The 12214-nt window shown below is 48.0% G+C and overlaps 1 protein-coding gene across 2 annotated transcripts in view; it reads left to right on the plus strand.

Annotated features, from left to right (window-relative positions):
* The window catches only part of LIPG (lipase G, endothelial type), a 23508-nt gene that overhangs the window by 501 nt on the left and 10793 nt on the right, over window positions 1-12214 (plus strand). For both annotated transcript variants that reach the window (XM_019652702.1, XM_019652703.1), the window contains exons 2-5: window positions 2677-2858; window positions 4586-4765; window positions 5895-6006; window positions 11356-11577. In XM_019652702.1, the coding sequence (XP_019508247.1) occupies window positions 2677-2858; window positions 4586-4765; window positions 5895-6006; window positions 11356-11577 (696 nt within the window). The remainder of the gene's footprint in view (window positions 1-2676; window positions 2859-4585; window positions 4766-5894; window positions 6007-11355; window positions 11578-12214) is intronic.

Raw genomic sequence — 12214 nt, forward strand, 5'->3', positions numbered from 1 at the left:
CACCCACCCCCCGCAACTTCTTTTCTGTGCCGGGCCCCCTCTGTCTTGACGATCCTTCTTCAGTCCCTCCTCTTTCCCGTGCAATCCCTCCTTTCTCGCTGCGCTATCCATTTGCTCCTCCTAATCAGCTTTGCAGTTCGCGTGCTCCTCGGCACTTCTGACCAGGGCATCTCTAGCGCGGCATCCGAAAGGTCGCACGCTGGCGGGTGCGCTCGCCGGCTCGCTCTCACCCCACCCTCTTCCATTAGTTGGGTCCCTTAATCAGCGCTGTCCAATCAGCCCAGTTGGCTGCCAGCAGCTCTTCAACCTTGTCCTCAACTTTGAACCTGGAGGTTTGCGAGTCAAGGAGGTTGTTAGAAAGGGCTCTCTCACGTGGCGCCCCTCTTCCTTTGAATCTCGGGGTAGGTGTTTTGCAAGTTAAAGTGGCATTTGGTGAGTGACTTGTGCCCAGAAGCTGTTGGGTTTGTTCCCCGCAGCTTGCCAGCCTCCTCCTCCCCAACACTCTTTCGACCCCCCTTCCCCGCACCTGCTCTTTCTCTTCCTACCTCTCTCTTCACCTTCCTCCTTCTAGGTGCTAGCTCTTCTTTTTTTCTGAGTTCTGCATGGCCGTCTCTTCCACTGGAAGAAACCTGTCAGGTGGAGTGAGGGTAGGGTCACCCAGACTATTCTGCTGAGCTTGGGTCACATGCTGTCAGTCATGTCAGCATATCTATGAGTGAGAAGGTTAATTTGAATGAATGAATGAATGAGTGAATGAATGGGAAATCGCCTTACTTTACTTAGCTTGTCCCCAACTCTAGTGCTAAAAAATGTGACCTGTGGTAGGTGAAATCTCTAGTTCCTGTCCTGTAACATTCGAACGTCCCTTCCAGCTTCTGTGTTCTGTGGGCCATTTCATTCATTCAAAAATGTATTTCCTGCATGTCTGCTTAGTGCCAAGCACTCTTCTAGGAGCAGAGGAAGACCCTTGCCCTCATGGAGTTTACATTTTAGTGCTGGGAAGACAGGAATCTGATTAAAATATACAAATGGTGCTTAATGTCATGGAGAAAAATAAAGGAGGAAGGTATAGAGTGCTGGTGGGAGAAGGTGGTGCAGTTTTAATCTGTGGTCAAGCGTCCCTCCTTGAGAAGTTGACCACTGAGAGCGAGAAGGTGAAGGAGGTGAGAGGCTGAGCCTGACATCTGGGCGAGGAACAGTAGTCGTAAAGCTCTGGAGGTCGAAGTGACCAGGACAAGTAGTAGGAATGAAGCTAGAGAACTCTGGGGTCAGAGAAGCCAGCTGCTAAGGCAAACCTTTTATGTCAATATGTGGGTTTATCCACCAATCTGCCCCAGGAAGATGGTAGACTCCTTTTCCTCCCCTTCTAGAATTCCCCATCTGGTCTCTGTGAGCAGCTATCTGGGTGGAAATGAGGGAAGTGCCCAACTAGTTATGTCCATGTTTCAAATTTCTGCCGGTTGGGGCTTTTTTGTTCATTGCTTTAATGACAAAGTTCTGCTCATGTGTATTTAGTTGCATTTTCTGGAACCCTATCTTTTTTACACCTGGTTCATTTTTGTCCTCCCCTGCTCCCATTTACCAGTCCCCTCTCCACGATTCTGGTCTCTCTAGCCATGATTCCATTTGCTTCTTAATTTTGGGATAAATGAAACTCCTGGGATGGTCATTTGATATCTTTTCCCCTGATTTCTAAGTGACAGGAGAGTTTGATTTTCTAATTTCCTAGCCTGTTATCAAGGGATGGTTTCCTGGATGGCTGGAAGAGTGCTGGATGGGTTCATTTATGACCATCTGAAGTGGTATGCTGATGACAGCACCTAGTGCTTAAAGGCCATAGGGACCATCAGTGACATTGGCTGTGTTTTGGGAGCAGTGCCATCTTCTAGTGTGTGAGCAGAGGAGCTGGAGAGAGTGGTTTTGCTGCTCTTATGAGTTTTTCTTTGGAAACTAGAGGGATGTCTGGCACATGCCTGGCACAGCAAGGAGCACTGAGGATGCATGAGGTTTTTGGAGTAAGTACTGGAATCAAGATGGGAACACTAGGGGAACATTGTATAATAGGTAGACAGCTTCTTACCTCCAATTCCCAAATCCAAAATCTCTCAACATTGGAAAATTTGTTTGGTAACTTGTTTGGCAGCAAGACCTGGCCTGACCTGGCCTTATCTGACCCGAACTGACAGGAGGCTATTTGCAATTTTCTTTTTGCCCTCAAGTGTGAGTAGTCATGTAGTCCCCTGCAGAAATATTAGTGTATTTGATTAATGGGGGGGGGGTCTTATATAATACATGGTGTATGTTTTCTAAAATCTGAAGATATCTGAATTCCGCAACTCAGCTGGTCCCAAGCATTTCAGGAAAAGAATTGAGGACCCACATGCTAAAAGTAGTAACTTGAGGGAAGGAAGGACCAATCGTTTTGAAAGGGAAGAGGAAAGAAAAGCAAGACACCTGTTTATTTTAGAGTCACGGTAATTAATACTAGTGACTAATTAATACTCTTAAATATAGATGAGGTATCTCCCTTTTATAATATCTTTGCAACCCTTCTGGGAGGTTAGGAGGAACCATTCAGCAGATGTAAAAACTAAAATCCCCAGAAGGGTTAAGTAATTTACTCAAATTTGTACACTCAAGCTCGCTAGATGCACTCACTCTGTTCTTTCTCCCCAGATGAACTCCACAAAGGCAAGGATGCACAGGCTGCTGCCAAACCCAGTGTGAGGTTCAACTTCCGCACCTCTGAGGACCCAGAACATGAAGGATGCTACCTCTCCCTTGGCCACAACCAGCCCCTAGAAGACTGTGGCTTCAACCTGACAGCCAAAACGTTTTTCATCATTCATGGATGGACGGTGAGCCCGAGGGAGGGAGCTCTGCAGCTTTACACAAGATTTGGTTTCCTTTGTTTTGGTCAATTAGAAAGAATACTGGTGCTTCCAGATTCTACTCTCTTTCCCCTTCTTTTCTTGTGGGCTGCTTGTATTTTCGACAGCTGTGAAGAATGTAATGGGCACTTCGCTGAGGGGGCAATCTGGACTCCAGCAGGGTGGTATTTAGTGCTGGCACACAGGGCTTTCAGAAAGTGGCTCTCCTGAGGGCAGCAGCCCAGCTCCATTGGCTCTTAAGGACCCCTCTAATTACACTTAATTACATTGGTCAACCACTGCCTCACGGGGGCCATCCCTCTGTAAGAGCTGAGCTGAAATGAAGCAACTTGACTGGCTCAGAGAATCTATGAAAAGCCAGCTGGCCTGGCTTGCTGGCCGCTGTTGGCATGTTGCCCTCCTGTTTGCATAGAGATGGCTCCGTTTAAAGGCATTGGGGCTCTTTATGTGCCCTAGCTGAGCAATTCACATTGAAAGACCCATGACAAACTTCCACAGAATAGGGCTTTAACACCCAGCCTCAGAAGCTTTTGACCAGCGAGGGATTTATTCATTCATATAATGACAGTCTGTAGGAAAGTAGCACTATTAAGTGAACAGGTTTCTGCCTGGGCTAATTGGGAGGGGACATTTCTTCTCTTAATGATGAGAAATTCATATCCGTTACACGCTTTCTAGGTCTTTAGGTCTCTCACCAACTGTTGGGGTCAGGCCTGGAGCGGTGAGGGGTTAGGTGCCTACCTACCTAATGTGATTGAAGAGAAGATTAAAAGCCTGTCTGTCCACTGTCCATCTACCCTCACTCCACAGCCCATGATTAGAATTATGCGTTTGAACCTTTTTAAGGCCCCCTGTCAAAATGCAAATACAAACTGCCTGCAACTTACAAGTGGGTTGCATTCCAGAAAGTTCTTTTGTAATCTGTTTGGAACATGGAACAGCCGTTTCCCATAGAAGTGAGATTGTAAATGGCATTTGGGTTCCCAGGCCAGGAACAGAAAATCTATTTATCTAATAATTTACTTGTGGATAGGTTTACAACTAGACTTTGTCACCATTTATGCTTTGTTTCTGTGGGAAAATGGTGTTCTGAGTTCTAATTTGGCATTCCTGGGCGAGATCTTCCCTACTCTGGGATCAAGAGGGATGGCAGAGATGGGTTGTGAGAAGGGGTCATTTGTTAACTCTGGGTTTGCCTAGCAGACAGATCTCCCTGCATCTCCAACAGAGAAACTAATTCTCCACGGCAACCCTTCCCAGCCGCCTTTGAATGATGGAGCAGGCCACTTGCCTGACTATGATAGGGACTTAGGCTGACCACAGGTCAGTACTGCCACCAATGCATATCTCACTGTGGCCCTATCGGACAGCAGGGCAGCAGCTATAAAAGTTCTGATTGGAAAACCTGGGGATATGGAAGACACATATCCATGCATTGGGTTGTCGGAAAAGTTATGATGCATTTTTGCTACGAAAAACATAGAAAAAATACATCATGACTTTTCCGACAACCCAACAGAAATCCTGCGTGTGGCTGGCCCTGCTCACGTGCAAATGTTTGGTCTCTGATCAGTCACTATAAAGGCTCTGGAATCTGCTGGGAAGAGGGTCATGGGACTGAATTCCATATTCATTAGGGTTTCTGAAACCCAGAGAATAATTTTTTTTTCTTTTAAATCCTGTTTTCTCTGCAGATGAGTGGCATATTTGAAAATTGGCTGTTCAAACTCGTGTCAGCCCTGCAGACACGAGAGAAAGAAGCCAATGTCGTGGTGGTTGACTGGCTCCCCCTGGCTCACCAGCTCTACACAGATGCTGTCAATAACACCAGGGCCGTGGGACACAGCATCGCAAGGATGCTCGACTGGTTGCAGGTAACTGGAGAGGAAAGAGGCCGTCTTCTGTCACGAGCAGCATCTTGAACCCAAACCTTCTTAACAATACATGCACAGGTCAGACTGTGTTCCAGTGAATTTCAGCTGTCTGATCAAAATCTTTGGGATTCAGATTTTCACTGAATTAAGTATTGCTTGAAATACTTGAAAGCTGGGACTTGTGGAGAGCCTTTTACTTCATCTATCTCTGGATTTTTCCTGTTCCTTTATCTGCTGGAAAAACGTTTGCCTTATTGGTCATTACCTGCTGATCGTAGAAACTGATCCCATTCGGTTGGTTGTGAGTGGCCGGGAGCAGCTTGTAATCTTACAAACCTACTGAAGTCTACTATGGCCTCTCAAGTGTGGCTGTCCTGAGAGTGGGTTGGTTCAAACATCGGCAGCCTAATGCTTCCCTTAAAGTATTAAGTGTGAGAAACAGATCCAGAGGTCTTAAATGCACTTGGCTTACGATCAGTGGACTTACCGGGAGGCAGGGGTGCATTGGCAAAGTGATCTGATTATCTGGGCAATTCCAACCAGACCTTCCTTTTGTCCATGGAATCTGATGAAGTATGGCAGAATTCTGGTCATGGTTCTCGGCAGTCCCTCAGTCTTCTGCCCAGGTTGTTGGGTAGAACTTGTGTCCTGAGCTGTGGTGGCAAATTCTCACCTTCTCACCCCCTCACTGGGGGAGTGCCCTGTCAGGGTCCGATTTGAGGTGGGCTTGTGAGGGTATAGCTCCTGAGGCCTCAGAGGGCAGGCGAGGAGTATGCTGTCATAGCCTGTGGCTGGCACTGGCTCCAGTGAGTCTGGTGGCTTTGACCGCCACAGTGCCTCCCCTCCCCCTATTAGATAAGGTCAGAAAAAAACAGAAAACATGTAGGGGAAGGGTCAGGTATGCAGCTTCTAGTCACAACCTGCTACCAGGACTTGACATTTGAAATGCCACCAAGTCCTTTTGACCTCCTCTTACCTGGCTACGTCCCATCTATGTTGTATTAGCAAAGCCAGCTGTGTCCCTGGAAGTCCCTGTCCCTGGGTCCTCCTCATCGTGATTGAACTGAGTGATGACACTGTGCGCTCAGGACCACACTTCTCACTCACAAATTTTTGTGACTCCCTGCAGGAGAAGGATGATTTTTCCCTTGGGAATGTCCACTTGATCGGCTACAGCCTTGGAGCTCACGTGGCTGGGTACACTGGAAACTTTGTGAAAGGCACGCTGGGCAGAATCACGGGTAAGCTCTGCTTCCTCCACCACCAGCTGGTCCCTGACCTCCCTCAGCTCCTCTGACAAGCTGGCTTTTCTGAACCAGAGTGTCTCAAAGAGGCAGCATGAGGGAGCCATAGAGGGTTAGCTTTTGAAGAAACCTGGAGAACAACTAATCCAGAGCTCTTCAAATGTTCTGTTTAGTCACGGAACCTTTTAAAAATCAAACTCGTGCGGCACCCATTATACGAGACAGATCGAATCGGGGATATTCTGGTTGAAGCTGGGTATGTGGTGGGCAGTGTTAGCCTTGCTATTTGGGCCTTTCCTTTCCCCAGAGGAATCGCAGGGTCCCAGAGCACCAGGGAACACTGTTTGAAAACTACAGGTCTGGACCAACAGGCTGGGAAACACCCAGGGACAAACAGCTAATAACTATAGGGGTGGAGTGGCGCCCTGGCCTCCAAGCTTCTGGGGCTCACTTCCCATCTCCACCCAGGATACTCTAGGACAGGGGTTGGCGAACTGCGGCTCGCGAGCCACATGCGGCTCTTTGGGTACGTACATGTGGCTCTGAAGTAAAATTGAAAATGAAAATAAAACTATCGTAGTTTCATTTATAAAATTTTTAAAGGATGTTATTCACATAATGGTGATTTCATTTGTTTTATAGCTCTCGAATAATTTTTAAATTGTTGTGAGGGACAGGATTGGCTCTTCCATCTCAAAAGTTTGCTGACCTCTGCTCTAGGGAAAAGAATGAGTGATGGATTCTACTTTGAATTCTGCCTCTGACTTCTATTTCCCCCGCCAACAGCCTCGTTCCAATGTTTAGCTGGCATATTAATTAATGATAACTACCTCTTTAGAATAGGTGATTAAACCTTGTCTTTGAAGAGACCTTTCTGGTATTGGCACCCAGATTGTCAATAGAAAATTGAGCTTTCTATTTCAGTGAGCTTTTGATGCGAAAGTTTGGACCAAATCATTTAATGATTGTGAAAAGTGGGAAAGATTCTCTTTCCCATTTTAGAGCTCCTTCAGATACACACACGGGGCTTCCTCTAGGCTAAAATGAGTGGCACATTTGTTGCCCTAAACTTTAATTCTTCCAGCATTCTTTTACTTGTCTTTATTCCCAGCTTTCCTCTCACCCCTGACATACTAAGAGCCCAACTGCTCACCTGGAAGGAAAGAGTTGATCGATTTCTTTGTCAGCAGTGGTTTCATTTTGAAACAGGTCTCAGGTAGAAAGGCATCCTTAGCCAAAAAATGATTTAATAAAGCTAGAATTTCAGGTTGTAGCAATAAGCTGGTGGGGTAGATTTAAAAAAAAAATGTATTTGTAAGGTTTCAGTAGCCCTCCTTAAATCATTGTCCTGGGCTTAAGTCTAATGTGCATGCACATACGCAAACACTCTTTTAAATCCCCATGATTTGATTCAGCAGAGCTTGAGAGCTTTATATTTGATTATCAAGACCCAGGGGTCTGAGCGGTCTGAGAGGGCAGTGATCATTTGGCCACGCATGGCTGCTCATTCACTCACTGCCAGTGCAAAGCTGTTCGACCTCCAGCCACTCTGGGTCCTACTTTTGAGCACCTCCTCCTGGTCCCCATGAGAAGCATGAGGTTAGGGTCAGACCAGCCATTCAGGAGGGGGCCAACACACACCAGGCCCCCACCAGAGAGTCACTGGCAACAAGGACAAGCTGCAAAGCCTCCCTTTCCCTGTTTCTGAATCTCAGATCAGATGGGGCTAGTGAGGAGTGAGTGCTCCAGTTCCTCCCCCCGCCTGTTTGGGTGGCAGCTGCTGAGATGTGGGCTTCGCTGGGAGAATGCTAATGTTCTTTGTGCTGTCTGCTGGGAGCATGGGGGCCGCATGTCCTGAGTGCAGCCCCTTCTTTCTGGCCTTTCTCTGTAGAGCAGGGGCCTGGGGTGAGCACGACAGGAAGAAGTGGCCTCTGTCCAGTTGCCAAGCAGCACCTCAGGGTATTTGGCTGACCTGAAGCATGCTGTTGTGCATGTCTGATGGAGGAAGCTTGTGTATTCTCCTCTCCCCTCAGGTTTCTCATGGGCCTGGCTGGGAACCAGGTGGTCCCGACTGGTCAGAGGGCCAGAGACTGGGGGGTCCTGAAGCTTGAAGGGTGCTGCTGTGCAGAGGCCTCAGGGGGTCCTCAGCCTGGAGTCTGCACAGGGATACCTGAATCCCAGTCTTGCTTGGATCAGAGGGCTGTGGACTGGGGTTTGCTGAGAGAAGTCTGTGATGTACTAGGGAAGAGATCATATATTTCTAATTGAATCTGTGTCTAGTTAGCTATAAATAAATAAGCAAACAGATTCATTCATTCAAGAAATATGAATTAAGTGTCTACTCTAACAGGCTCTGGGCTAGACACTACCTAATATCGAGTACCTCATGTATGACAGGTATTTTATGCTATCTCTGAGCCACAGAGCACTCAGGCAGAAGGGGTCCATTTGGCTTCATTTTACAGATTGGGAAACTATAAGTCAGTGCTTAAATAATGGGCCCAAGATCTTGTCCCCTAAGTAGCAGAGCTGGGATTCAAACCCAGCCTGTCAAGGTCCAGAGCCTGCACCTAACCACTGTCCCATATTGCCTCTCTTCTATTAGGAGAGATAAAGTAGCTATTGCAGTGTAGCAGGCTTTGCCCTGCCAGGCAGGAAGTGGAGTCTTTCCTGTGTGAAAGAGCACTTTCGGAGGGGTCTGGCCAAATGCAAAAAGGAGTGCTTCTCCATCTTCTCTCTTTTTTTGGAAAAGATAAGTTCTCCCTCCCATTCCTAATTTAAAAAGTAAATTGTGCAACTTTCCCCGAGTCCATGGGCCCTGGCTATGTGTCAGGCCAGGTCAGTGTGGGTAGGTGAAGGCTCAGCCTGGCCGCCAGCCGGCCTGCCTAGAAGCCCCATCAGCCGCCTGCATTCCTCCAGTGCAGCTTGGTTTCCATGGCACTGACCGTCTGGTGGAGACTTCTGTTCACACCAAGGAAAGAGCCCCCTCTCTCATAATGGTTACAAAACAGAATGTTCCTCTTTCTTTTTTTCTTTTTTCTTTTTCTTCCAGAGGACAGGGTGAGAGGCAGGGAGAGGCCGCTTGTGTCAGCACTGTTGTCCTTGCATTTTTTTTTAGAGTCATTATGGGCAACTCTGGGAGGGCGCTGCTTTTGTGCCATCTTTCTTTTGGGTCCTGGGCTGGGGATGAGCCCACAAGCAGCCTGGGCACCCTTTCTGCCTCCATTTTACATACGTTCATCTAAACTTCTGGAAACGATTTAGACTTTCAACCTCTACCAGTTCTCATGTTTAGACTTTCAACCTCTATCAGTACCACAAGTTTACTGGTCACTCTAGACAATAGCTTTGCCTTTTGTTTATCCTAAAATTCCCCCTCTTAAGCCCCACAATGGGCTCCCGGTCGTATGGCACTGGGTTTTGGGGATCGTGGTTCTATTACCCATCCCCTTCTTTTAACGACACTGTTCTTGGTCCCATCTCCTCCCTGCCTAGGTGTTTCTAGATCAGGGTTTCTCAAGCTCTGCACTATTCACAGTTTCTGCCAGTTAATGCTTTGTTGTGGGAGCTGCCCTGAGCATAGCTGGATATTTATTAGCATCCCCGGCCTCTACCCACTAGCTTCTCGCCCCCTCCCCCCAACTGTGACAACCAAAAATGTCTCCAAACACTGCCACATATTTCCTTGGGAGCAAAATCATCCCCAGTTGAGAACCACTGTTCTAGACTAAACAGACCTCCTTCTGCTGCTGCATACGTTCTTTTCATTACTTTCTCTCTGTGTCTACAGTCCAAGGACCCTTCCAGATTGGTATGAATTCAGCTCCCATAATTACTTGGGCTTGGTAATAGTAGCTAGTATTTACATTGACAAGCACTCACTGTCTTACTATCTCACATGAACTGCATGCATTAAGACATTCAGATTATATTTTATAGATGATACTGAAGCAGAGAGAATTTTCCAAATCTGGTCTACAGGCCATTTACTTTTAGGATCACCTGGGGAATAAATATATTTCTGGGCTTTACACTACCAATCAGAATCTCCAAGGGGTCAGGGAATCTGCATTTTATGGTTTGCAAATTCTTTTTTGAATTGTTGTACATTTATGTGTGTCCAAAATGAAAAGATGGTGAAAGTCTCTCTTATGGTTGCCACTACCTGTCCAATTCCCTTCCCCGCCCTCTCCCTCAGCACACATCCACACAGGTAACAGGTGGCTGGTGTGTCCTTCCAGACTTTTTTTTTTAAGACTTTTTTTTTTATTGGGGATCTGGGTGAAGGGGAACAGACAAATTGCTGTCCTTTGTTCTTCAGTCTAGTTGTGGAGGACGTTGCTTCACTGGCCTAAGTTGGCACCATCATTGTGCTCTTCCTGGGTGAGGCAGATCAGTCGCTGGCTTCTGGATGGCGCTCACGGCGGCTGCTGGCTATACACGATAGCCCATGGCAACCCACTGCAGCAGGGGCTGCAGTCCACGCCCTCCCTCCGGCGACTCACGGCAGCCCAGCTCCAGTTCGAACTGTTGTTCAGCCATCTTAGCTGTAGAGGGAAGTGTCACTGGCCCTCATATGTGGGATCCGAACAGGGGCCCTCTGGCGTCCGAAGCCAGCTCTTAACCACTGTGCCACTCGGCCGGCCCCTTCCAGACGTTTTTGTGGCTTCAAAGTGGAATCTGAATTTGTAACGAGCTCCTCAGTAATATTTGTGGTGTCTCAAATGTGAGAACCAGTACTCTCTACAAAGGTGCTTGCCTATTCAATACAGAAAGTTGGCGGCTGCAAGATAGAGGAATTCTGGAGGCCTGGGATATAGATTCTAGTATATCTGGTGTCCCCGCCCCCCACTCTTGCCGTTCCACCCCGGGGCCTGCTTCATCACTAAAAGAAGAAGGAGATTAAGTCCAAATACAAATAGCTCCTTTTGGAGAGACTGAGTCTTCCCTCCAGAAGATATAGCTGGCTTAGTTATTCTGTAAAAAGGCTGCTAACCTGAGGCTGTGAAAGGCCCTCGGCGGCAGAATAAATGGGGTGAATGGCTCGGTTTCAGGCAGCCTGAGTTCTTTGTAGAGCAGCTTCGGTTCTGACAGTCCGTGGCTGCTCGGAGCTGCGTGTCAGGATGAAGCTTGTGGCTGGTTTGCTGCGTCAGCTGAGGTGTCAGGACAGGTGAAGGCTCCGGAAGACACTGTAGGTTCTTGGGTTGCAGGCGCCATGCTTTCCAGATTCATGGGGCTGGGCTTGGAGGATGGTTTCATTCTGCACATGTGGACTTAACTTTAAGCCAGGACTCGATGACTTGGAGCACCTGACACAATTGATCTTGGCTTCCCCTTGTGCTGTAGGTTTGGATCCTGCTGGGCCCCTGTTTGAAGGGGCGGACATCCACAGGAGGCTGTCCCCCGACGACGCAGACTTCGTGGACGTCCTTCACACCTACACGCGTTCCTTCGGCTTGAGCATTGGGATTCAGATGCCCGTGGGCCATATCGATATATACCCCAATGGGGGTGACTTCCAGCCGGGCTGTGGACTCAACGATGTCTTGGGGTCAATTGTGTATGGAAGTGAGTTCCTTATTTTCTGCTTCATGCAGAGGCTTGACTCAGATATCACATCTCCTTCTAAATCAGGCAGAGGGCTGCTAGAGCTCCCAACCACGTTTGTTATTGGCACCTCCTCGCCACAGTGGCCCTCCAACACTGCCTGCTGTTCCTCATCCTACAGGCCTGTGAATAGCTTTCCAGTGGCCTCTGCCCCGCTTTCTCATACTTTGAGGTCACAGTTATTAATTTCTCTTTCTTTTTATTAATTTTTTTTAAAAATATTTTATTGGGGAATTGGGGGGAGGGGAACAGCGCTGGGGAATCGGGGGGAAGGGGAACAGACAAGTTGCTGTTGTTTTGTTCTTCAGTCTAGTTGTGGAGGATGTTGCTTCACTGGCCCAAGCTGGCACCATCAATGCGCTCTTCCCAGGCGAGGCATATCAGTCGCCGGCTTCTGGACGGCCGCTCACTGCAGCTGCTGGCTGCTCACACTGGCTGCCAGCTACATGGTACCTCATGGCAACCCACTGCAGCAGGGGCTGCAGCCTACGCCGTCGCCGGAAACCCACAGCAGCCCAGCTCCAGGTTGAGCTGTTGTTCAGCATCTTAGCTGTAGAGGGCAGTGTCACTGGCCCTCATATATGGGATCCGAACCGGG

The sequence above is a fragment of the Hipposideros armiger genome, unplaced genomic scaffold (genome assembly GCF_001890085.2).
Source record: "Hipposideros armiger isolate ML-2016 unplaced genomic scaffold, ASM189008v1 scaffold_186, whole genome shotgun sequence".
Classification (NCBI taxonomy): domain Eukaryota; kingdom Metazoa; phylum Chordata; class Mammalia; order Chiroptera; family Hipposideridae; genus Hipposideros; species Hipposideros armiger.